This window comes from Sphaerodactylus townsendi, linkage group LG06, assembly GCF_021028975.2.
Source record: "Sphaerodactylus townsendi isolate TG3544 linkage group LG06, MPM_Stown_v2.3, whole genome shotgun sequence".
In the NCBI taxonomy this organism is placed as follows: domain Eukaryota; kingdom Metazoa; phylum Chordata; class Lepidosauria; order Squamata; family Sphaerodactylidae; genus Sphaerodactylus; species Sphaerodactylus townsendi.
In genome coordinates, this window is record NC_059430.1 from 26,606,491 (window position 1) to 26,634,131 (window position 27,641).

Below are 27,641 nucleotides of genomic sequence, written 5' to 3' on the forward strand. Positions count from 1 at the left end.
GGGTGCAAATTGATAAAAACATTCCTGTATTCTATTTCTAAAATGCAAGCAATGGGGAAAACAAACAAATGAAAACCCATTTTTAGACGTCCTATATACTTGAAATAATAATCAACAAGGCCCCATCTGCAGATGCTTAGATGTGGTTTTACATTTTATTAGGTTACAATGCTGCCTTGTGTCATATGGAGAAGCAAGACATAGATTCACATAAATATTCAAAAAGAAGGCAGAAGAGATGAGGAATTACAAACACCTGATTCTCTCAGTTTTTATTATTTCAATGAAAGCTGCCAGACTTATCCATACCTGCCTCTTTTAAAGTGCCGCACTTTTGATAAGCAGACATTCTTAAGGCAGGAGCCCTGACGTGATACAGCCTCATCTTATCAATCCGTGAATCGAACACTCGTAGAAAGGGATCTTTTTCTTCCCACTGGGACATAATTTTGTTGTCGATAAACGTTGCAAACATTTGGGTTTCAATGAAGTGTGAGAGGAATGGAAGGTAAGGCTCAGATTGGTCAGAAAGAAAGGAAGCCTGGAGAGGGGGAAAGGGAGGGGAAATCCGAAAGAAACAAACAGTCAGAGCACAATTACACACTGCATGTTGTGTTTCAGCAGTTGGTCTACTCTAGCAGCTTGAATAGCCCCAATTAGCCAGATCTCAACAGAGATTGGAAGCTAAGCAGAATCAGCCACAGTTAGTACTTGGATGGGAGACCATGGGTGCTATGCAAAGGGCGGTAATGGCAAACCAACCCCCTTGTTCCTCTCTTGCCTTGGAATCCCCACTAGGCAAAACTTCATAGGGTCACCATGAGTCAATTGTGACTTGATTGAGCAAAACTACAATTATTCTATCCTAGGGAAGTTCACAGACTATATGGTTCAATAGCAAATTGTGTTTGTAAAAAGAAAGGAAGCCAGATGAAGTTCCGCAATCAAAACACTCAGACCATCTCAAAGTCCCAGTTTGCTACCTTTCATGGGACTGAATCCTGCAGATTTGTTCTGCTAATAGCACAGGGAAGAACATTCCCTCACTCCATTCAACACAGGAAAGTGCCACCATTAGCAGAAAACATCAAAAGGAGCCAACCCATTAACTTTTACGACACTCACAGGGCGTCATGGCTTGCTGATGGATATCCCTTTCATGGCGGTGAATCCTATGCAAAGCTAGCACAGCCTTCGTTCATGATTTCAGTTGGTTTAGACTGGAGTGAATCTGCAAAGGATTGTACTGCTGGTCTCAAGACAGGCCTGACTCACTCACAAGACTAGCATAAAAACATTTCCTGAAAGACCAAAGGCTTGTGGCAATGCATCCCCTGACAGAAACTCAATATATTGTTCTTAAGATGCTTTAAGCCCGTGGTGGCGAACCTATGGCACTCCAGATGTTCAAGGACTACAATTCCCATCAGCCCCTGCCAGCAGGGCCAATTGGCTGATGGGAATTGTAGTCCATGAACATCTGGAGTGCCACAGGTTCGCCACCACTGCTTTAAGCAACAAACTGCCTCAAAATAAGTCCAGATTTAAACTGGAGGGAGGGAATCCATCACATCATTTTAAAAAAATTAATTGGATTCAGACTGATTCTCTATCAGTATTTCACTTACAGCCTAATTTATAATTTAACTATTTTCTACAGGGGGCAAAAATTTAAAATTACCTGAGGAGATAATAAATAAATTGACAGCAAATCTAAATAGGACTGCCCTGATATATATCCACGGGACACTGGTATCAAAACTCATACATAATGGTTACATTCTTGTGATTGGGGAGGTGAGGGAGAAATCTGACTATGGTAATAGCACATGTAAAGTTGGCGATACCAAAGTTAGAGCATTGGTGCATCAAATGCAGTGTTCTCCGATGGCACTTCTCCCAGACTTTAGTTCAGAGATCTCACTCCTCAGTACTCTACTACCTGAAGTCCTCTGAAAATACAAGGGCTGAACTCCTGGCTTTGCAAGCATGTGCTCTACCCACTGTTCTAAGGGGCTTGTAAACTGTAGACCGATTAGAACAGCTTAGAAGATAAAGATCTGGCTGCTTTTACTTTGTCAAAGTTCTGCATCTGTTCCCTGTTTGTCAGCCACGACTCCCTGTCCTGTGCCGCTTGAATGACGAAGGCCTCGTAATCAGAAAACATCTGTGTGAAGCGGTTGGCAAAGACCTCCCGAAGCAGTACGTTCAGTTTATAGTCCCTTAGCTCTCCTTCTTCGCACTGAAGCTTCACGTCTCTTTCCTTCTCTGCCAGGGGAGAGGTAATGCTCATTTTATCTACTGCCACTCCTGTCCTCTTTGCCAAAGCCTGGAGGCGGGCAATGGTTTCGTTGCCTTTCAGCAGCTCATACATGTTGATGGTGTTGCTGGGGATGTTCCCATTTTTTTTATCATTGGCCAACTCGTTCAAGACAAGGTTCTTCAGCTTAGTGGCATTCTCGCTAGAATGGAAGGTGGCTTCCAGGGGGACCTCGAACTGAAGGAGAACCTCGGAGATTTCCTGGATGAAATCCAGCTTGTTGGGAAACTGAGGCAGTTCCTCTGGTAGCTCAATGAAATGGTTATCAATATCCACAAAGCAGAGGTTAGCCTGGGGAGAAAAGCATGCCAAATATATGTTAAAAGAGGAATCAGCACCGTTTATATTCTAATAGTGCGGCACCTCTAAAAGCCCAAACTAGTCTGAACTCATCAGAACTTGGAAGATAAGCAAGGTCAGTACTTGGATGGAGGCCACCAAGGAAAACTGGGGATACTTAGCTGCCATCTTTTCTCACCTCTTGCCCTGAAAACCCTATTAGGTGGAACGTAATGGGGTTGCCATGAATTGGTTGTTACTTTACACCACACTTTACCTATAATCTAATAATGGCCTTATTCCAGTGGTGGTGAACCTATGGCACTCCAGATGTTCATGAACTACAATTCCCATCAGCCCCTGCCAGCATGGCCAATTGGGGCTGATGGGAATTGTAGTCCATGAACATCTGGAGTGCCATAGGTTCGCTACCCAGCCTTATTCTATGCACAAAGAATCATAAAAGCTCAGGTTCCAATCCCTCACTTAGCCACATTGGTAACAACAATTCAGACCACTACTCAGTACTTCCTTTGCCTGACAGCAGCACTCCTATATATTCGCCAGTTCTTTCCCAATACCTTTTCCAAGAAAGCTCAATATATGCTTTTGTCAAGTCAGTAATTCAAAATACCTCACTAGGGCCCCTTCCACACGGAGGTGGAAGGGGTTGGGTCAGCGTAACCCACGCTGACCCGACGACGCTGGGACCGTCCGCATGGCGACTCACCAGCCCCACGGCCCTCCGGCACATCGCCGAGGCCAGGGGACACGCCCCCCTGCCCTGCACGGCCGCTCTAGGGTCGCAGGGCAAAGGGGGCGTGTCCCCAGGCCTTGGCGACGCGCCGGATGGCCGCGGGACTGGTGAGTCGCCCGGTGGGGGGGAAGGCACTTGGAAGCCCCAAGCCGGCGTATCCAAAAAACCACACTGGGGAAGTGTGGTTTGGAAACGCCGGCTTCGCGCTGGTCAGGCGGCGCGAGGGCAGCGCGGCTGCACAGCAGCTGCACCCCCTGTGCAAATGGCGGCCTGGGGACAGCGTTTTTGCCATCCCCAGGCCGCCATATTCCGCCCATGCGGAAAGGGCCTAGGATTGTTCTGAGATATTTAATTTTTAAAAAATTATAGTATGGATTGCAAAATGTCACCCACACAACTCTGTGTACAATTGTTTTTGTAATATATCTCTCTGTTGTTATAACAGCTAGAGGAAAAAAACGGGAGCAGTTACAGTGAACATGCAATCATGCTGATTTCCAAATTTTACACCTCAGCACACAGCTTTCTTTTTATTCAGGCTGGAAAGATAGATAGCATATACTGCCTCATAATAGAATACCGTAACTCCTCAGGTGCATAGTATGGCTGAGATGTACCTGAAATACAGCAATTTACACTGCACCCATAAGGATATTCAAGGCTATGAATGTGCACAGATGTGTTCATAAAGAAATATTTGTGAAGACATAAATTAAAACAAAAATAAAAGAGGATCTTCCAACTGATTACGGCATGGCTGAGGCAACAGGACAATACTGGCTCAGAGCATCTTTGTTCTTGAGGCAGGAAATCCTCCCCCATCGTAATAAAAATATAACTGTAAATCAAACAGCAGGTTGCTCGTTTCATTTAAGAGCACAGAAATGTTGCCACCTGAGGTAGCTACTTAATGACAGAGCTAGCCATCTAAAACATGTATGTAGTGTTTTCTGTCTATATAATAAAAAGATTTATTATATAGAACAAAGACCCATGGCCCCTCAGAAATATAGCGGTATTGCAGATTAGATTAATTTTTCTTCTGAACTCAAGCTTCTGTCTGGAATTCACTGCTTGTGAATTTGCTGTGCTGAATGAAGAGTTTTAAAAAGCCATTTGGCTTCCCCTGAGGGGAGCAAGGCGTCAGATGTAGCCAGCATGACAAAACAGTACAACAGGAGACCCAAATATTCACAAGGGCAACAGCAACTCATTCTTGTTAGTCTTTGAACTGATGTTTAATTGGTACCAGCATTTGCTTGATTTCTCGAGGGCATGTTGAAGAAGTTCACTTGGCAGTGTACTTCCCACAGAAAGAAAAAGGTAGTAATCTGGAGTAATCAAACATTAATTTGTTCCTTTAAAAATGTATCTTTAAAAAACAACAACAGAAAATTAAGCAAGGCTACAAATACAACATCAAATTTCTTCCACAAATTAAAAACCAGGGGCGTTTCAAAAAACCCACAATTTCTTTTGGTTTTCATATTTATATTTGCACATACTACTGAAAGGGCTTCTCCATAAGCAGTCTATTTATACATGCAACAATTAAACAGTCTGCAGTTCTATCATTCTTTCTGTATTCTTGACTCAGAGATTTTAGCATCCTACACCCATGTTTATTGGCCTGTGCGGAAGGGGCCTCTCTCTTTCTGTGTATATATAATTCACATGTATTTAAGAACAACCAAATTCTATAACATAGTACAAGTTTTTGTGTTCCCCCAGTTTCAACAGGTTGAATACTGACTACACAGTTCATATCACACAGATTCACACTCAAAGATGTTTAGTACATAATGAAAAAGTCAAAGGTCTATCTGCAATCTGCAGATAGACTGCAAATCTATTTGCAATCTGCAAAAAAGGGAGACCAGAAAGTATGGCCAACTTGACTGATTTTTCTCTGGATGACCCAGAGTAGCCTGATCTCATCTAAGCAAGGTTGGCCTTGGACTGTATTTAGCTGGAGGATCACCAAAGAATCCGATGGTTGCTATGTAGTGGAAGGCTAAGGTGAACCACCTCTAAGTGACTCTTGTTTTGAAAATTCTACGGGGTCGCCATAAGTTTGTTGTCTTTTCACAGTACTTTGCACACTCACACAATTTAGATTTGATTGGTACTTTCAACTTGTAATTGAATGCACTTATTTAGATACTTATATCCCACTTTTTTTCCCAATTGGGACCCAAAACACCTTACAATATCAGCCTCCCCTGCCCCACTTTAACCTCACAGCAACTACCACATGACGTAAGTCAGGCTGAAAGTGAGTAACTGGCCCAAGATCAAGCAGGGTGTGATTCACTATTATTCTGTTTTTGCATTTCCCCTTCCCCACAGAAAAACACTGCCAACTATCATTTGTCAAATTCAGCAGTATATCCATATTTTTCTCAGTAAAAGTCCAAGGCTCTACTAAATGTATTCCAGCTGTTCTGTTTAAGAGAACACACTACATTTGGGTTATTTGTGCTAGTGTAGAAATGCCCCATAAAACTGCTGGGATCTTCTGCTGGACCTAGCAAGCTTTTTTATCTAGTTCCCCTCTCTTCTACAGCCCCTCCTCCCTAGTTTTTCTCTGTGAAAGTCCTATGGTCCTCAGAAAAGCCCGTTTTGGTAATCAACAGGGACTTCTCCATACTTCTCCCCTGAGAACAAAAGATGCTTAGATCCAACCAAAACTCTGTCCTCTCCTTCCAAAATAACGGGGGAGGGGAAAATATTATCTGAACAAGTTGCAGATGCTGCTTTTGACTACCGGTATGTATATCTCCCACTGCATGGGAACTAACACTGTCCAATAGTTAAGCCTCCAAACAATGAGAAAACAAAAAGCTGTTTCAATCCAAAAATGATACAAGATTTATCCCCATGTTTCCCCACAGACCCCATATTTCATCTGCTCCAAAACTCAGATAAGCAGCCATGGAGAGTACAACTACACACACTGTTTATGCAATTCAGTTCTAAAATTTACAGAAATAATTAAAAACATTTCAGGGAGCCAAAGTTCTGCACCACAAACAGTCTTAAGACTCAGCTGCTTAAGGGTCAATTCACCTCTTGGGGAAGTTCCAGTTTGGAACGGTCCGTTCCTTCCTTGGACTGCAGACCCATCAAATAAGGTACTGGAGCATCAAGGAAATGCAGGAGGGAAGCAGGGAGAATGGGGACGTAGACATGTTGCCACTGAAACGGGAACAGTAGCGTGGTGATCCCTTCCGCCACCGTCATCAGACGCTGGTAGTCTAAAACAGAGAAACCCACACGGAATTATGGTATCGTTGCATTAAAAAAACCAACACACATTTCAGCATCAGACAGATGGCAAAAGAAGAGCAATCCTAAAACCCACAGGACACTTTTTTAATGGTTATTCATCAGCTCGATTTAATGTGCAGCGTGATTTTCATTGCCGATTCAAAACATATTAAAATATTAACTCCAGCACTACTGCACAAATAGCTATGAAAATTTAACTAGATCCATTCCACCAGGACATAAAATTCAAAAAGCAGAGTTATGTACCAGGCTTTGCTGAATTCCCAGAGGAATGGAGACATGCAGAAAGGATTGAACAGAGGAAGAATTGCTGTCAAAGACTTAAAAACATTTTCTTTTTGCTCCTAATAGGTTGAAATTTCAGTTGATGCAGTAGCAAGTTCCAATTTCTACACCAACATGCAAAACCATCTTAGGGCAGCATTAAAAATCAGCTATGCAAACATAAATTGAGTGCTTATTTTTAACACAGCTCTCGTGCCCCTACTCCATTCAAATTCTCTGCTAAGCTGTCAGGGTTTTATTGCTGTGTACTATATTTGCTTCCAGCAAGATAAGGACGTTTGTACTACACCAATAATGACACTATTTCATTTTTCGGAATAGCTTCAGAAATCATCCAAAAATGGGAACCACAGTTTGGTTAACCATAACTTCTTAAATATCAAGGATCGTTAAACATTCCAAGTGTAAGACATCTGTATGAGATAGGATTTGACACTCTTGGCTGGTCTCCTGGTTTTATCGACCACTAAAAACTTCCTGCTAAGCATCTGCTTAAGCCAGAAGAAAAGCAAAAGACACTTTCTCTAAAAACCAAACGAGACACTGTAGTCTTCAACACCACGTCAGAGAATAATTTGGTAATTTTAATAATGTAAGAATTTAAAAACTCTGCAGGGGCTCAGTCCCATGCCACAATGGGAACACGTTTCCTTCCAGGAGCTTTTCCAAGTGCTGAAACAGCCACCTCCCCAACACACACATGCACAAAGGGCACAGTGGATTGTACTCAGCAGTGGCGCAGCAGTGGCGTAGGAGGTTAAGAGCTCATGTATCTAATCTGGAGGAACCGGGTTTGATTCCCAGCTCTACCATCTGAGCTGTGGAGGCTTATCTGGGGAATTCAGATTAGCCTGTACACTCCCACGCACACCAGCTGGGTGACCTTGGGCTAGTCACAGCTTCTCGGAGCCCTCTCAGCCCCACCCACCTCACAGGGTGTTTGTTGTGAGGGGGGAAGGGCAAGGAGATTGTAAGCCCCTTTGAGTCTCCTGCAGGAGAGAAAGGGGGAATATAAATCCAAACAACAACAACAACAACAACACCTCCTCCTCCTCCTCCTCCTATGCCACTCAAGAACAGCAGAATGGACTAGGGTTGTCACAGCCATACCGGGGACAGAAGATTCCCCACTTTGGGGCACACCCTGTCCCCCAGTGCCATGCAGCTGGCTGGTGGGGAGACTTACAAGCAGCAAATTGAGGACTAGAGCCAGTAGTGTGTGGACATCACACTGGTGTGAACTTCTGGTGTTTGCTAGAAGTAATGAGTGCCCACACATTGCTGGGGATGCGATGATGTCACTTCTGGTAAGCTCTAGAAGTGAGATTGATGTGTTTATTGGTGACAGATGCTTAGGCCTCAATTTTTTGCTGGAAAGTTGGCGGGGGCGGGGGGGAAGGGTACCTGGCAAACCTAGAGGGGACAGAGGCCTTGCTTGACAGGAAATTAAGATAAGCAAGTGACACCAGGTGAAGACAAAGAGTGGCTTCAATTCATATATAAAGACTTCAGAACAATCAAGGAGTGGTCCATGGCTCTTTGCTGGGCCCCTCCATATTTCTCAGACTATGGCCCCTGTCTCCACTTCAAAAAGGGAACTGAAATATTCAATAAGAGCACTCCTCACATCTGCCATGTGGCGGGAGAAGCAATTTCTGAAGCAATTCAACCCCAACCATACAGTGCTTTATGGAGGTCTTTAGCATCTCATTTTAATGGGAATCCACTATTGTAAGCCATTCAAGAATTGACTCTGAAGTATTAGCTTGGAAATGATGAGTCAAATCCATTCCACACACACAATTTTTAAACTGCGTTTCACAAACTGGAATGCTTCCCATTACTTCTCCAGTGGCAGAGAGTGAGAATAATAAAAACCAAAGCCATTGCAAGTATATTACACATTTTTATGGCTTATCTATGGCAGAGTCCATTGCAAAGCATTTAGCGTAAAAATCAGTTTGCTCTGTATTTATCCAGGAATTTTTAAAAATCGCATGGGGAAGGGGTAACTTTCCCTCATTATAAATACAATGAAGCATGCAAGAATGGGACAATTGCCTGAAGAAAAAAATACCATTAATAAGGGGGAAAGAGGCCATTTCATTATCTCAACCATTTGAGAAACCTGAGCATTGATAATGTAAACAACAGCCTTAATTTTCCACTCTTCCAACAAAAAGGACTATAATTTCTTGCTCATCCACAACCATTTTCACACCCTCGTACACAAAATTGTTTTTTTAGGATTTGAAACAGCCTTGTAGCCACAGGCAAATTTTTAGATACCCACAGCTACCACAGCAATATGGGAATGGGGAGAAGATCTGATTAAAAACAAAAGAGGATGCGGCATCTTGCATCCGTTTGCAATCTGTGCAATAAAGGCACTAAAAACCCTGCCATGACCCTACCATAAAGATCTGCAGAAAACATATCCCAGATTATGATCACAACATTGATTCTTTACAGCCTAGCTATCAAAGATTTATGAAAGGGTATGGTTACAATTAAATGAGGGACTAATGATGATGGCTTGCTGTTTCAAAATGGCTTGCTAACTTCCAAGCTCCACTTTTCCTTAACCCACTTATCCCTGTTGCCTCCTTTTTCTCACAGGTTCCCCATGTCAGTTATCAGCAACTGTTCTTCTAAAACAGTGATGGCGAACCTATGGCACGGGTTCCAGAGATGGCACTCGGAGCCCTCTCTGTGGGCACGCACACACAAAGTTCATCATGTGGGGTGAAAAATCATCCCCCCCCCCCCACACACACACATCTAGGCTGGCCTGGGCCACTGAGTATGACGTGCGCGTACCGCGGTGAGCAGGGAGGACCCGGCTGGCAGGCCTGGTGCCTGTGCTCTGGGTGGCTGCTGCCCGGGGGGGAGGCACAGAGGAGGCAGAGATGCTAGAAAGGCACAGAGCAGTGCATACAGGACTTGATGGCTAGAGCAGGCTGGCCCCTGCTCGAGCGGGTGGGGCGGAGGAAGAGGGAGCCAACCGGTTTTTTCTAAACTAAAACCTCAGCATTCAGGTTAAACTGCCGGGTTGGCACTTTGCGATAAATAAGTGGGGTTTGGGTTGCAATTTGAGCACTCAGTCTCAAAAAGGTTCGCCATCACTGTTCTAAAAGATGCCCAGCACCAATAAAGCTATTTGTAGAGTCATAAGTAGTCATGGTAGGAAATGTGTCAAATGCTGGATGTTCTAATCCGACAGACAGTGGGGTGGATCTTCCTCTATGCTACCACTTCATCTGAAGGCTTCCTCTAGCTTAAGTGGCTTTTTCTCCGAAGGAAGAGGCTCCTTAGGCTAGAGGAAAACTCCTTGAAAGGTAGCTAGATCCATCCTAATCCTTCTGCAAAAGTTTGATTTCTATTATCTCCCCCCCATTAGCAATTTAATGACCAGGAATTGTGACATGTGAAGTAGCAGAACATACATTAACGGAAGGAAGGGAGAAATTAAACCAAGTTATTGTCCTACATTTGTTATGTATTGCAATGATTCAAATATTTATTAGCTGTGGAGAGCTCATCTAGCCATATAATTAATGCTTCTACTTCTCTGCTTCTGTTCTCTTCCAAAAACTTCAGACCAATTACTTTCACACGCTTAGGTTTGTGAGTTCATTGCTGGCAAGATGCATGAACTCCAGCATGGAGCACAGCACAAAAAAGAAGTTGATTACAATTTGTTTAGCTGGGATTTAAATAGGGAATCTCTGCCTGTACTCTGGCATCTTGGTAGCCATTCAAGACTACAAATAGGAAGGAAGGAGTGCAGGCTTTTTCTCCCAGGTCCCAGCATAGCCTCCACCAGCCATTCCTGATTTACCATAGAACTGCTTCCAGGTCAGGTTTGGACAGTCTGTAGACTCCACCATTAACATGGTTGCCTACTCTTCTACCAGGGTGTTGTTACCCATCCACCTACCTCATTCATTTAAGATCAAACTGAATAGGCTTTTCAGATCACATCATAGCTTCCAATTGGCTGCTTATGTAATGATCCTCCAGTGGCTCTCTATCCCACTATATTTCAAATCCTGCCTGGCCTTGCACTACAATTACCGCACTCTTTTTCCAATGTGCTCTGCTGCTTATAGCTGTTGATAAAGAAGACAAAGAAGAAGACGAAGAAGATGAAGAAGAAGAAGAAGAAGAAGAGTAGTAGTAGTAGTAGTAGTAGTAGTAGTAGTAGTAGTAGTAGTAGTAGTAGTAGTTTGGATTTATACTCCCCTTTCTTTTCCATAAGGAGACTCAAAGAGGCTTACAAACTCCTTTCCCTTTCTCTTCCCGCAACAGACACCTTGTGAGGTAGTTAGGGCTGAGAGAATTCCGAAGAACTGTGACTAGCCCAAGGTCACCCAGCAGGAATGTAGGAGCGGGGAAACAAATCTGGTTCACCAGATAAGACTCTGCCACTCATGTGGAGGAGTGGGGAATCAAACTTGGTTCTCCAGATTAGAATCCACCTGCTCTTAACCACTACACCACACTGGCTCTCAAACCAAACACACACACACCACCTCACTGGCTCAGGAACCAAATACACACATGCCACCAATGTTTCTAAACATGACTTAGAAGCAACATTCAAACCACAATGAATACATCAGCCATGCCAGCTGTCTACACGACTGTCCTCCTGAGAATGAGGAGGAGAGGTGCCATTACTGCTTCTAGGTACAACTGCTATGGGAGGGAACCGTGATGATCTGATGACTACAATATGAGTGTGGGGCAGGACTGAATCAGGTTTGCCGTTTCCATGGATCCCCCATTCTTTAGAGAACAAGGCTGGTCTGTAGGTGTTATGAAAGGGATTCTGAACAACACTTCAATCCTCTCCTATGTCTGGGGAAGGGCAAGAGGCTCATTTCATTAAGAACCAGTCTCCTGAAAGGATGGGAGCCTTCAGTGATGGAAATCCATGACACTTTCCTATCTCTACTATCAAAAGATTAAAAACTTAATACACAAAGTGTTCTAGTCCCTAAGGTAGTCAAACACTGAAGAAGTCTGTAAGTCCATTTACCCAGACTTTTAAGTGCGTGATCAAAATGAAGGTTTGCAAGGGAAGGGGGACCCAAATTCCTGCTTAAATTGCTCCCACACATGCACCCAAAACAGCTTTCCCCATTTATGCATAGCTAGCAATTTAATTCATCCAGCTCTAGCAGCAATTTTGTGCCAGTCCAATAGCATTTTGTTACTGCTCCTCGGGAAGTTATCCTCAAAACAGGATTAGTCTTTGAAAACCTGTTGGGAATGCCAAAAATAAACTGATCATACTCTTCTTAGTAATGAGAAAAACCTATATTTTAAAAGCAGTTTACCAAAAAAAGGAAAAACTTCAAGACACAGCACAGAAACTGAGATACAGGAGCCGCTGCAAAAACTCAAGCAATTGCTTTTTTTAAAGTCATATTGAAAGACCTTAAAATCTGTTTCAAGTGTGTTAAAAATATATTTTTAGCAGGGTTAATGTACTACTTATAAACCTCAGCACAAAAGTTGATGTACTTTGAAAAAGTTTCTTTGCAAGACCAGTATGGACACCAGACTGTATCTTACTGCCATTTTTCTGGTGAAAGCAAATCTTTATCTACCTTCCACTTCACAGAACATACCATGTGCCCTGCAAAGAGACATTTCTGGGGACAAGTGAACATTCACAACAGAAAACCATATGGGTTGGGTGGCTGCACTGAGAAGGACAGTCAGCTGAAAATGCTTCACCTCTGTTGGTAGACTGTATGGAGCACACAGTCCTTTGTATTCTTCACTGTTATCAGGGATGGTTCCAGGTTTTGGGGAGCCCTGCGCAGGGGATGTCCAGGGTCCCACTATGTTCACTATTACACCCTCCTCCTTGATCACCCACTTGCCCCCATCTGCCTGGGTGTCCTCCCTCTGCCCATTTCAAGTTCTTTCAATCCCTGCAGTCACAGCTAGATAGATCCACATGTATTGTTGCTTAACAATACATCAGTATTTTAGCAGGACAGTCAACAGATATATAAGCAGCACTCCAATTACCTTGAGAATAAAGAAGGATCTGCATTTCTAGGAGCACACACGTGAAAACCTGGATGAGGTTCTCCAAGCCTAACAGTTCAAAAACCTCCCGAAGAGGGTAGTCGGACAACGGGAGTTCATTAGGCCCAGGTCTCTGGCAAACAATAGGTTCATATACTCCATAGAATTTTAATGACCTTCCCGGAGGTGGAAGGGGCACTTCATAAAGAATGTTATGGATGTAGCTTTCCAGGGGTAAAGGTGGAGGTTGCTGAGAAGTGACTGCCTTGTAGAGCTGGATGAGGAACTTCTTGCAGGCTTGCATGAAGGGCAGCGGAGCAATGAGGCAAATAGACTTGGAGACATACAGTGTGTCCCTGTTGATGTCATACGAGTTGTAGCGCTGCATCTTTGCAAGCGATGTGGAGTCGCCTTCGTCAAGGCTGCTCGCCAGCGAGTCCATGCTACACGATGACGAGGCGCAGACGCTGCTGCATTGCTCCGCGTTGTGCATCTGATAAAGCGTCTGCATGGCTGTGCAGATCTGCTTGCTTGTGACTTCCTCATAGAAGGTGAGCACAAATCCATAAGTGCGAGAACCATCTTCCCTGGTGATAATGAACGAGTGGAACTGGGGGTCTCTGTTATCTGTTTGAGTCCTGAAGGACAGCCCTTTGGGCATACATAACTGCAGGAAGAGGAAGGAGAAAAACAAATGTGTCAGTAGCCGGTAATTTCAATGAGTCCGATTTGCTAGAACACAATTTTCCACCTTGGTGCCCTCCAACTCCTGGCACCTGCCAAGTGTTTCTTAGAAGGTAGATGGGGCTTTGGCCGAGCAGACCTTCTGACTGGTCACTGGAGATCTGATGGGCCATACAAATTAAAATAATGTTGCTTTGGTAGCAGCTGCCACCACAGGGTTGGTTTCACTCTCACCCTCTCCCAGGGTATTTTTAAAAAAATGACTGCTCTTCTCCGGGGCTTCCTCCGTGCATGTATGTGTGGCTCCAATTCCCATGGTGGCTATTTTGTGACTGGCTCCACACCCCGTGACATTAATCTGTGGTTGTGCTCACCATCCAGTATCAAAATTCAAAAGAATAGTTAATAGCAGTGACTGTATACAAACTATACATAAATTTATTTTGATAGGATGAGCAAAGAGACCTATCCAGCAAACAACAGTGTAAAGAACTAATAATCTGTTTCTTCAATTCTCCTGGAAGCGATATCCTGGAACACTGGGGTGATATTTTACATATGTTCCTTATTATTTTATTCAATAAAAAAGATAACAAATAGATCCATAAAGACAAGCATTCAAGTTTTGTGATGCAATGGAAAGTTAGCTAAAAATTTTGGAGAGATTAGTATAACTCTTTTCCTGATACTTAAAATAAATGCAGAACTTTCAGTGACCAAAAGCCTTTCATATACATAATCTTTTTGTAATTCTTTTAAACAGTACTCCTATAAAAGGTAGGTCTGTATTAACTTCAACCATATTTATTTACAACATTTGAAGCCATCTTTCTTCCATATATAGCTCAATGAAGTTTGCAATGTAGATTATACATAAACATTTTTTTAAAATCATAGTTTAGGGTTTAGTGCGAGAACCATCTTCCCTAGTGATAATGAATGAGTGGAACTGGGGATTTCTGTTATCTGTTTGAGTCCTGAAGGACAGCCCTTTGGTCTTCTCCTGTGGTATCACCTCCTGTGGTATCACCTCCCCACAACCCGCCAGTTGCTATTGCTGAGTAGAAAGTTAGGGGAGGAGAGGTCAACTATAAAAAGCACTCAGATAACCAATATAGAATCCTTTTTCCCATCCACTGTAGCTTATGATTCTTCTGGTGACCTCCCCCACCTTCACTACTGCCCTCAATACCATTTGTTCTTTTAATCACTCTGCCCTGTCCCATACCTCTTTACTTTTTTACACTATTAAAATCAGGTCAGCCCCAAATTCATAAATTTGCTACCATCTGTCTAATCTAGCCTTCATGTCTTGGCCTCTTTTACTGTTATGCCAGGGCTAATCATCGATATCGTTCCAGGGCAGGGAGAAGTGGAGATATTTCTGAGAAGGACCTAAATAAGGAATCATAACAACAATGATAGCAGTAAGTAATTGTATGCACAGAGTTAGTCACGTCAGACAAAATGAACAAAAACATGCCACTAAAGTTAATAGCCACAATCTTGTCTGGAAGCAGCGGCAACAAACAGTGCAATTTTATCCAAGATCTACCCTTCTAAGGCCAGTGACTTCAACCAACTTAAAAGAGTATAGCTCTGTTTAGGATTGCACTGTAAAGCTAGAATGTTTATCAGATGTCAAATGTAATTCATCCAATAATGCCAGAATCTGAAGACCTGAAGAGTAAGACCAGAATTTGACCTGAAGAGTAAGATAAAAATATGTTCAAATCTTGTACTGTCAGACCAATGAATCATCCACGCAATGTCCTTACATCCCCTTTCAAAGTTAATTCACAGGCTAACAAAGTGATTTAAATAATCAATACCTTGGTTTGATTTAATTTAACTGATGGACTTTGTTGACATAAATCATCAAATTGCAGGACAGGCCAATTTTGGATGGCAGCTGCTCATTGGTTAAAAATCTTTCTATATAGATAGAGGAGGTGCTGGTGACCACTCCATCATTGTGAGCAAGAGAAGATTAATCCAGTATAGGAAACAAATACTAGTATCTCAGGACAGTTGTTAGTTAATGTTTTTCCAATTTCTGAAATAATAATGTACTATTAAAAGGGTATCATTTCAAATAGCAGGAAGGCTACAATAGAAGTTACGGATGGGGTGCCTGCAGGTACCTTTGGTGTTCTGCCCACAACAAACTTGGTGTTTCAGAGGTTATTTGCATTAGCAGCCATCAATACAAGACACTCCCATGGGTTAACCTTCAATGAACTTGTGCATTCACCTCCAAGGAAGATCACCTGCTTCTGCTTATACTCCCAAACAGAGAATGAAAGAACTATGTTTTTAATATGTATTTTAGCTCTGGTTTCAATTGATGTGTTTTTTGTTGATTTTAATGGATTTTAAGATGTAATTTTCATTATGTATGTTTTAATTTGTTAGCTTGCATGGTGTCACATCTGAGGGCGGAAAGGATATAAATTTTGTTAAATTAATAAATTATCCATAAGGCCAGCAAATGCCCCTAGCTATTGTTAGAAGGGAAATGTTCTCTCAAGGAGGCTATTTCCAAAGACAATATGACAATATTTTGCAAAGATGATTGGGACAGGGAAGGAAAGAGGCCTTATCGTTCTTTGAATCCATTTCATCCATTTATACAAATCATGGCCACTTGTACATGAATATGTGTAACATCATTAAAGCAAGAGTATCTGACTTAGTTCTACTAAGGATTTTAGATGAGTCTGCATCTTGTTTACGTCAATTAATAAGGTTTCTAGCTTTGCAGAGTTACATTGGTTTACATGGTTGATGTTTAATGGTTTACTCTGAGAATGATCAACATATTCCAATTTATACTGCATGAAATGATTTTACAGTGGTGAAGTCTGACAGTGATCGGTGGTGGTAACCTAATGCTATGGAGGGGCACTGCATTCAGAAGGCTCTTTGGCTTCTGTGGTTAAATGGCTATTATCTGGGCAGGGAAGGCAAGTAGGCCTAGACACCAATTCCGGTCTACACATCACTTATTCTCATCTTTTCCTCAAATAAGGATTCCCTCCCTCAGTGAGATTTTGCGCCTTTTCCTTATGGCCCCAGCTTTATTGAACTGCTTGCCTGAGAAGATTCCCTATTTAACAACCCATGCTCCCCTCTCAATTGTGTTCTCAACGCTGATTAAATCTACCACAAAATGCTATGAACATAGCAGGAACTCTTAAAAACAACGATATAGGGCACCCTAAGGAAAGAGAAGGCAGGAAAGTAGAGGTGCTTAGGAAGAGTAAGTTTAAGGAAATTGTAGTCAAAAGCAATGTGGGAGGAAGGGGAACAGTAATTGGGTAGCAGCCTATTGTAGGGTTGCCCGCTCTCAGCTTGCCAGCCCTAGAAGCAAGCTGGGGCACAGCTTGGCAAGGGGCAGTGTCACAAACACTATTGTATCACTTCCTGCTGAGTGAGTGGAAGTGATGTTAGTGATGCTCCAGGACTCCCCTGCCCCTAAACCTCTGTGGTAAATATCACAGGGATTCCAGAAATTCCTAGAGCTTTGATAGTGCTGTGATGACTTTTCCAACTGCTTGACTGGAAGTGATGTTGCAGCAGTGTGCCAGAGAACAGGGATAGGAGGTTGCAATCTCAGGCAACCTAGTAAGGCTAACCTTCTTCCTCTGATGTGGAGAGAAGGTTGAAGAGCAGATACCGATCTGAACGAACCAGCCGAAATTTCAGTTGCCATTTGTTTAGTAAAACATTACAACCTGTCTTTCCCATTCAACTAGAAAGCCCCCAAAGAAACTTGCATAAACACATGAAATAGATAACAACCACAGTCTGTGCCGTAAACATAAAATCACCAAACTCAAAATGTTGGATCTTCTTTGCTGTAGCATGCTCTGCCCACCTAGCCCTGCTCCCACCATCCATCTGAAAATTTGGTGATAATCATTCATTGAATTATAAATACTCTTGTATCAAAGTACCATGTTTAATAAAACACATAATAATGATTGTGACAAAGGCAGCACATAAAAATGAATAATTCTCCTATTCATTCAGGACTACATTCTAATGCGGAACATACAATTTTCTCAACCGCTGCACCTCAAATCACTGTACTAACATCTTTATCTGTGACAGAGTAAAGACACCATTAATTGAAAATGTCTGTAATATAGATTAATACAGACATTTGGACTTTTCTGTTTAGCAGGTAGTCCATTCATTTGCAAATTGAAGTGCAGCTCCTGCAGGATGTCAACCAGGGATTGACACTTTTCATTGTATACAATAACAACCTTTTTCACTGATGCCATGGCAATGACATGTAATTACACCTCCCCATCTGTAATTGATTTGTTTACAGTATTTTATTACATATTTTCCAGCTAAGACAAAAACAAACGCGATTGCTGAATAATTAAGAGATTCTCACAAAGTTATACATACAACCCAACCAGCAAGTATTGAAGTATTGCTATTCAGTCATACAAAGAATAACACTAAGCCCATAGCTATAATCTTAACTTAAAACAACAAACTTTAAACCCAGAGCCCTTCGGGGATGGGGCGGTATAAAAGTCCAAACAATAAATAAATAAATAAATAAACGCACTTGAAATTACTTTTGGGCCACAGATAGATTAAAGTAACCATCAGAAATCATCGCTTCCAGCATGTTCAACCAACAGTGGATAATAAGGTTATCCAGCATGTTCAACCAACAGTGGATAATAAACACAATCTGAAATATGAGATGTTTTTTAAAAAGGTACTTATGGCCCAATCCAAATAGGGGGTGGCAATCACCCATGGAAGCAACACAGAGCTGCGCTGGTGGATTCTCTCTCCCCAGGCTACTTCCCCTGGTGGAGGGATAAATATGCCAGCTGGTGGGCAGCCACCATGCCCTTCTGGGATGCTTGGATGTAGTGCTGAGCACTGTATTAGTGCTCCTGAACCACTACCAGCCCCATTGTGTGGCAGAAATGTCTCTGGGGGCGGGACAGACGTTAGTCGGCTTCCATCCCAGATTTGCAGGGAAATGTACAGCAGCTGGGACCTTGGACTAACACCACCCTTCTGGTGGCTTAAGTCCATTGAGCACTATGGAGAGCTTTCCACCACCCTCTGAGGCAGTGTACTCCATTGTTGAACAGCCCTTACCGTCAGGAAGTTCTTCATAATGTTTGGGTAGAATTTCTTTTCTCGTAGTTTGAATCCGTTACTCCACGTCCTAGTCTATGGAGCAGCGGAAAACAAGATTGCTCCCTCTTCAACATGACATCCCTTCAATTAGTTCAAATAAACTTCACAACATTTACTTTCAACAAGATATGGATGGTTCACACTATGAAATGATGTGTGACTAAACCAAAACCTTCTGTTTTAGGATTTTAAAAAAATTAATTGACATATTCACAGAATTTCAGGTTCACAACTAATTCCTTCCAAGTTTCATACTGTGCATCAGGGATATGGGAGGGGAGGAAGAAACTAAAGCTCACAAGAGTTTGTCGGGGTGGGATTTATCTGTTCTGCCAACGTGTTTTCTCCTACATACCATGTTGACTGCATCTTGATCGAAGGGGTTCCATTCTATGTTCTGGGGATAGTGTGCTAAGACCTTGGACTTAAACGTTCTTCTTAAGGGACTCTGGTCAAAATTTTCTCCTGCAACAAATTAGAAACAACTGTTGTTAACAAGACAAGAAAATGTTCAAAGCTCATTTTGGTCAGACAAAAGTAAACAAAACAGAAAATAAAATACTCAAATCTTTTCATTTGCAAACCCTCTCCCCTGCACATGAATATTTGTTTGTTTTATTTATATCCCATCCTTTTTCAACAGTGATAGGTTCAGGGCAGCAAAGAACAACATATTCAACATACACATAAATAAACTTAAAACCAACCAATATCTACATAGATAACAGATGGTTTTAAGTTGGCTGAAATCCAGGCAAACATCACTGGTGGTCCCATGATCCAGTAAATTCATCACTTGAACAAAGAAGGTTATTAGGTTGGCCTGGCAGGATCTGTTGGGGACAAATCTATGGTGACTTCCCCAAATCACCAAGTTGTCCAGATGCTCACAGATTGACCCCTTCAGTATCTTCCCTGGGATAGAAGTCAGACTGACTGGATCATCCTGAAGATCGGGATAACATTTGCCCTCCTCCCATTTTGTGGCACATTTACCATTCTCTAAGAGAGCCTGAAGATAATAGACAAGGGTCTTGAGGGCTCTCTAGAAAGTTCTTTGAGCACTCTTGGATACCCACCATCTGGCTCAGGGAATTTGCACTCATCGAATGCAGTCAAGTGCCTCACAATAAGATAATTGGGGTGCTGTGTGGTTTCCAGACTGTATGGCTGTGTTCTAGCAGCATTCTCTCCTGACATTTTGCCTGCATCTGTGGCTGGCATCTTCAGAGGATCAGACCCTCTGAAGAGGCCAGCCACAGATGCAGGCAAAACGTCAGGAGAGAATGCTGCTAGAACACGGCCATACAGCCCGGAAACCACACAGCACCCCAATGATTCCGGCCGTGAAAGCCTTCGACAATAAGATAATTGGTGGCAGCGTAATAATTCATAAGATTTTCTTCTTACAAACTTAAATAAATTGTTGAATCAATCTGTCTCATGTTGAGTCTTTCTGTTTTCCCCCTGCCTTCAACTTTTCTTAGCATTGTCTTTTCCAGTGACTCTCATCTTCTCCAATGTGACCAAAGTACGATAGCCTCAGTTTAGTCATTTTACTTTCCATGGAGAGTACAGGCTTCATTTGATCTAGAACCAATATATTAGTCTTTTTGGCAGCCTATTTATTTTATTTGTCTTTTTTAGCAATCCTGAATTTCAAAAACCCAGCCAGAGAACAAAAGCAGGTAACACTAAGCTTAAATTACGTTTTCAGAGTCAAAAAGACATTATGAAATGGGGGAGAATCAAACTTTGGTTCTTTCCCACCACCATCCACTCTTCATTTTCACTCTGACTCCCAGTAGGCTTTTATAGATATGACTATCTATCACATCTTTAAAACGCTGAAACAAAAGGGAAATTCAGATACCTCTCCTCCACAGAGAGAGACAAACTCATATGAACAGTACTTGCTGCAAGTTCTAATTCTAACCAAGCAAGAGTTTTAGCCTAGATTTCAGACAACCCCCTTTATTTGCAGCAGCAGCGGAAATGGCAAAGTGGCGAAGCTACAAGGGGAAGGGGGTGCGCTGTGCACCAGGCACACGCCTGCGGGCATGGAAAATCGCCATGGCGCCCCCGCAGCTCCCCACCGCGGCACCCCCCCCTTCCCTTAGTTCCTTTCCTTTTTGAGAACTTTTTCAAGCTGCAAAAGGCCTGTTCGCAGTAAAAACGTTTTTACTGAGAACAGGCCTTTTGCAGCCTGAAAAAATTCTCAAAAAGGAAAGGAACTAAGGGAAGTGTGGGAAGGGGGGAAGCGGCGGGGGATGCAGCATATAAAATGCGCACCGGGCGCAGTTTGGCCCAGGTACGCCTCTGCAGCAGCATCAAATGTGGCAAGGCACCAGAGGAAAGGGAATAATAAGTATAAGAGTTGATTTTTATGCCTACTTTTCTCTACTGAAAGGAGTCTCAAAGTGGCTTACAATCATGTTCCCTTCCCCCGCACATACAATAGACACCCTGTGAGGTAGATAGGGATGAGAGAATTCTGAGAGAACTGTGACTAGCTCAACATCACCCATCAGGCTTCATGCGGAGGAATTGGGAATTGAACCTGGTTTCTCCAGATTAGAGTTCGCTGCTCTAGTGGAGGAACAGAGAACCAAAGTTGGCTCTCCAGATTGGAGTCCACCACTCTTAGCTACTACGCCACACTGAATTTTCCCATTTATACTTAAGAAAGAATGAGTTGTTCCTATTTGGCCTCGTTTGCCTTAAAAATCCTCACTATTGATGTATGGTTCAGAAAAGCAAATCCTCACTATTGATAGACAGTTCAGGAAAGCAAAAACAACTGTCTGTGTAGTGTTCTGCAGAAGGTTATGGACAACACAAACCAACAGACCCGAAATCCCAAAATAAATGAGACAGGTTAGCCTGCAATGCAGAACAAAGTTTTAGGCAAGCTTATCTTTAGGGCGCACATGGAATGCTGGACAGTAGCCAGCATTCTGAAATTCTGAAAACTGTAATATTAGACCAGCTATCTTTGTATAAGCTCTGTTCCACAAAGACACATACCGGTATGGTTTTTGAAATACACAACGTAAAAGGAAGTTTCTTAGATAGCACACACTTTTTCTTAGATAGCACACAGGGTTTTCCAGAATTCCTGCCATTTGCTTGCTTTGCAACTTTCCTACAAATAGTGTAACCCGGGCTTTCACAAATTATAACCCACCAAATCCAATGCAGCTCAGTACAAGGAGTGCTGACGTGTTTATCTTCATTAGACAAACATTTGAGCACTAGCTCCTGAAGCCTTTATTCCTATATCCAATAGTAAAGTGGGTGGTTTGTTTCCATCATTAAAGGAACAAAAACAGTGAGGTAATTTTTTTTTTGCTGTCCTTTCCTCTTGCTGCAGCCCCAAATGACACTTTTATGGGTAAAGGACCTGCAGGAATAGCTCGGGATGGGTGGTGGGGCTGGAGCTGGAGGTCTGAAGGGGGCAGGGGGAATCAGCACCCTCCCCTCCACCCACATCAGTTTTAGGTGGGAATGAAGGTCAAAATGCACAATGACAGAAATTTGTGATTCGTCAATCTGTTATAATTTCTCACTCGAACTTTGAAAATAATGACTAAAATGATACATGGGGAAAATGCACCTGGAATAACCCTTGAAACTAACAGAATTTAGAACTATATATTAACCACCTTCAAGAAAGATTGCATTTATTAGATTAGTACATATAAATATAGATGAAAGAATTCTCAGTTGAAAATACAAAAGACTAGGTAAAAGCCATTGTATCCACGTCTCTTTTTTTGCATTGTGTATGTGCGTCAGTTGTGACAAAAGGATTTTGATGAAATATCTGCTGAGAAGTATATAGCTCTTGAAATATGTCTGCAAAGATGCTTTTCCAAAAGAATTCTTTAAGAGCGGTTGTAATGCAATTATGAAACTGATTATCATGCAAAATGAGAGGAGGATACCTTGCTCAACTTGTAAGTAAAATGGGGAAAAATTGCTCTTCTCTGGAAAAAGAGATGCTGAATCTGCTAACATGATCCTGACAAGATACAAAACTGGATGTTCAACTGCAAAGGCCTCAGTGTTGTAAACCTTCTAATTGTGGCTTTCCATTAGGAAGTGGATCACATCCACACAGACCTGCAGAATTTTTCAGGGGTCAGCTGGCTTCTGGCCAACAGGAGAAGGGTAGACTGCACAATTACATTGGCAGCAGGACTGTAAGCTCCATCTTGGGAAACAGCTGGAGATGTTGGGGGTGGAGAATGAGGAGGGTGGGGTTTGGGGAGGAGGTACTGCAACAGAGTACAGTACCGCAGAATCCACCTTCCGAAGAGGCCATCATCTCCAGATAAACTAATCTCTACTGCCTGGTGATCAGCTGCAATAGAGGGAGATCTCCAGCCACCATCTGCATGGCCTATCACAAGAACAATTTTGCATCCAATGGCATACTTATTTCGGTCTACACCAGCAGTTCTCAACCTGTGGATCGCGACCCCTTTGGGGGTCGAACAACCCTTTCTCAGGGATCGCCTAAGACCATCGGAAAACACATATTTCCGATGGTCTTAGGAACCGAGACACAAATAATTTTATGGTTGGGGGTCACCACAACATGAACTGTATTAAAGGGTCGCGGCATTAGGAAGGTTGAGAACCACTGGTCTACACAGACAAATGAATACATCAAAGCCTGTCCATTTCCCTCAGAATAGAGTGAATTTGTGTCAAATACAAATTCTATGGTTAAAAAAACCACAGAGTTTCAGGCAATTCCTAGAAAGGCAGAGCATCACTTTCAGGTTTTCCCTGCAAGTGATGTGATGTTATCAATCCGACAGTGATTTCTCAACTTGTCCTACAAAAGCAGGCCCCACTGCAAACTCCAGTCTTGGCAGCTGCCAGATTAGCTTTCAGCATTACCATCTTTAATTAATTCTATGGCCTTGTACCCCACTGAGGTCTCCGTCCCCTCCGGGATCCATTCCTGAATCTCCAGGACTTCCTCAACCTACAGCTGGCAACCCTAAGCCCCCCCATTTCCCACTAGCAGAGAGCTGAAAAACCTACATGAAAGCCACAGGAAATGGTGATGAAAGAAACACAAACAATGGAAGAAGATTTAACATCATTTGAGAGAGTGCTAAAAGATGGGAGAAAATCTAGACAGCTTTAAAGTATTTTCATTAATTGGTAAACCCCTTCCCCTCCCCTCTTGCTTTGTTTTTTTTTACCTGTTTTTCTGTCAGCAGTATCTGAGCTCTTGCCAAGGCGATCTGCTTCTAGCCACTGGTATAAGACTACATAACATAACAGAAACAAAAAGTACGTATGAACAAAATGAACAGAAAATGCAGACACACACACACATACACACACAAAACACGGTTTAAACCACACACCAGCGCTAAGAAGCAGTGATATTTCCCTTCACTGCTCCTAGCGGAAGGCAAATGAAGGACAATGAGTGTTAGACACAGAAAACACAAGGCTTTCTCTACCAGGAAGCTCTTCCACAAAAGCCATGCCAAGGAAATTCCCACCCGCTTCAAAAGGGCTTAGCCCAATATATAAAAAGGGCTGTACTTTAGCTATGCTGGTATACAACCCTTTTGCATAGCATGGAGGTATACACCACTGGAGCATACCCAAAAGTTTTGTATGGCATCATCCCTCAACGAAATGTGAACAGGTAACAAGAAGCCCCAAACTGTGGCACAGAGTACACTCATGTGCCATCCAAGAGGCTGCTGTGAGCCTTGAACAGTTACACCACCATCTTGTAGGCCACACCTATAGGATCAACTCCCTCCCCACCTCTCACCAGTGTAGGAGGCAGTGACCTCAGCTCAAGGGAGAGAGTACCAGGGCTCCTCTACTCTGCCTCTGTAGAAGCTGACAGTTATGGAGGGTGAGGGGGATTGAACCGCTGCCCAGAAAGTATTCCTGGTAGGGAAAGGAAGTATTAACTGGGCTACTCTGCATTTGCAAGAGAAATGCTTGCCTGTATATTCTAGGCCCGTGGTGGTGAACCTATGGCACTCCAGATGTTCATGGACTACAATTCCCATCAGCCCCTGCCAGCTTGGCCAATTGGCTGATGGGAATTGTAGCCCCATGAACATCTGGAGTGCTATAGGTTCACCACCACTGTTCTAGGCAGACATCCACAGTTTGGGAAACACTGATTATTAAATGCTGCTTGTCCATGGCAACGTTCAGTTACATGGAGCCTGGGAACACACAACATACAACCAATCTGGTTTGTTGGACCTTCTTCATTCAGCAAAGATAAAGCACTGGGTGATTACTGACCCATGAGGTGATGTCACATCACAATGTTTACCAGGCAGACTATGTTTACAGGGTGGTTTGCCATGACCTTCCCCTGCTCTCTACACTTTACCCCCAGCAAGCTGGGTACTCTTTTTACCAACGTTGGAAGGATATAAGGCTGAGTCAACCCTGAGTCTGAAGGCTGTCTGAAATCGACTTCCACCAGAATCCAACAGGTAGTGAGTAGAGCTTTGCCTGCAGTACTGCAGCTTACCCATTCTGTGCCACCAGGTTCTAGGGTTTAATCCAACTATGGTTTCTCATGATGTCTGAATGCGTCTCAGATTCTCCCCATTTGAGCACAGTGGCTAGAGAAGTCTCAAAGGACAGAGTCCCTGGGCACTGCATTTTCTGTCTAGGGAAGAAGGGCTTTCCAGCCTTCGCAGAGCAATTTGCAAGTGATTGGCAGAAATAGAACAAATAATCCATGATAAAACGATAAAGGACATGCATCCATCTCGGAAGTGAATAATTTATCCATGTTGCAGAATTCAGCTTGGCACTGAGGCAGGTTTACCAGGATGACAACTTTCGATTTGAGTGTGTACAGCCCTAAGCATATGCTTGCAACAGCTCCCAAAGTAGAAAAAAAAGACACACCACACACAAAAGTGTAAAAAGCACTTCATACGTTGAAATGAATGGTATGGAAGTGATGAACAGAATGTGAGAAAAACTGTACTGTTAATTTATTTGAATTTTAAACATTCCCTGCTTACAGCTAAAATGTGAAAGAGCTCAAGAAGAATGAAAGAAAAGCGTCACGCAAAATGGAAGGAATGGAAAATGAACAAGAGAATATCACAAGATAGATATGAGTTACGGACTCTGCTCTCACCTTCGTGCTAGCTGTAGAGTTATACATAATGAATGTCTTCCCTGCCTTTCAGTCTAAGATTCTAAGATAACCGTTAATCAGCTAAGGAAACTGAATGCACAGAGAATCCCAAAGGGCAGCATTTTTAAGAGCACATGCCAGCATCTGTCATTTGGAATTTCATTAGCACAAGCTTAGTACATTTGGCTTTCATCTTTACATTCGCAGACTGTTAGGAGAACCCTGCCCAAGTATTGTGGTCTATCACTATGCCTTTGCCTAAAATGGCACATGATGGGAGTCAGGGCCTACGCCAAAAGAACATTAATGTTCCTCTGTGGGAACTCACTGTAAGGAGATTATATCCCAGCTCTGACCTTGAATGATAGCTCCAGCAAGGCGATACAGTTTCCTCCCACCTAAGAGCGGGTGTGTGAGCATATATGGAAAAACAGCAATTTGTCTTTAGAATGGAAGGAGAAATAACCGGAGGGAGGGCAAACTTTGATTGGCTGAAAGGTGAGCAACTGGGATGCAGCGTCTCTCTGTCTTGGCATCTAGTGCGGACTGGTAGATCTGCTGTTGTCTATGTCTCTGTTTAGACTCCATTTTGCAAATTTGTAAATAAATGCCAAAGGTCACCAAGACTCTCATCCAGAGGCATTCCTCCCATTGGGCAAAGTGGGCAGTTGCCCAGTGCCCATGGGGGGGCATCAAACTCAGGTTTTGCCCAGGGCTCCAGTTTGCCTAGGTACGCCTCGGCATCCAAAAGAATCTAAACCTGGTAATTTCTTGCTACCCAGACAAGTAGGAACACAAGTTTCAGACAGTCTTTCTCAGACCTCCCCTCTTTAAGTGAGGATGGTTCTGCTCTTCCTGTGATAACCCAATAGCTGTGTGCTTACGGGCACTTTCTGAAGAACTGGGCAGACTCAGGCTCAAACCCAGACTTTGCCATGGAAGCCTGTTGGGTGACCTTGGACCAGTCACACACGCTTCGTCTGATCTACTTTGCAGGGCTATCGCAAGGATAAAATGGAAACAAGGAAAACGATGCAAGCGGCTTTGGGTCCAAATGAAAACAAACAAAGCTGAAGGCCTGGTGCCCAGGCATTGACAAATCATCCATGTACATGCCTACTGGAGTGCGGGATTCCCTGCTGTACATACACTGCTGATACAGGAACATATATGTTTAACACGCTTTATAGGGTGGCTGCGTTACACAGTGAACAGAACTGCCACGTGAAGTGGGAAGCTCCCCTCAATGTGTTGCAATCTTATTATCTTACCCTTTAAAAAGAAACTGTCTTCTTCCTTTAGAATCCGCCAAAAATAAATAAATGGCACCTTCCCTGAAATTTCTGCAACAGGTATATGATTTAAAATTAACTGGATAAGAGTCAGAGTAATCAATTGACAGCCTTAATTAGTCTTAGTACAGTTTAGGTCAGCGATTCCCAACTAGGGTTCTGTGGTATCCTGGGGTGCCGCGAGCATGTCCTAGGGGTACCGTGGCAATGCTACCAGCCCCCCTCACTTTTGCGGTGTCTCCCACCAGTACCAGCAAGGATATGGAGCTGGCCCAGAGGGCAGGGCCTGCCGCAAGGTCAGCAGCTTCCCTTCACCCTGGGAGGGGAAGGTGGGGGGTG

General features: G+C 43.0%; 1 protein-coding gene across 3 annotated transcripts in view; it reads right to left on the reverse strand.

The window, feature by feature from the left end:
- The window catches only part of DENND5B (DENN domain containing 5B), a 152,775-nt gene that overhangs the window by 58,521 nt on the left and 66,613 nt on the right, over window positions 1-27,641 (reverse strand). For 2 of the 3 annotated variants that reach the window (XM_048499996.1, XM_048499998.1), the window contains exons 2-7: window positions 24,071-24,136; window positions 19,204-19,313; window positions 12,981-13,647; window positions 6,426-6,613; window positions 2,075-2,611; window positions 310-541 (exon numbers count right to left, since the gene is read on the reverse strand). In XM_048499996.1, the coding sequence (XP_048355953.1) occupies window positions 310-541; window positions 2,075-2,611; window positions 6,426-6,613; window positions 12,981-13,647; window positions 19,204-19,313; window positions 24,071-24,136 (1,800 nt within the window). The remainder of the gene's footprint in view (window positions 1-309; window positions 542-2,074; window positions 2,612-6,425; window positions 6,614-12,980; window positions 13,648-19,203; window positions 19,314-24,070; window positions 24,137-27,641) is intronic. The other variant, XM_048499997.1, reaches the window with a different exon arrangement.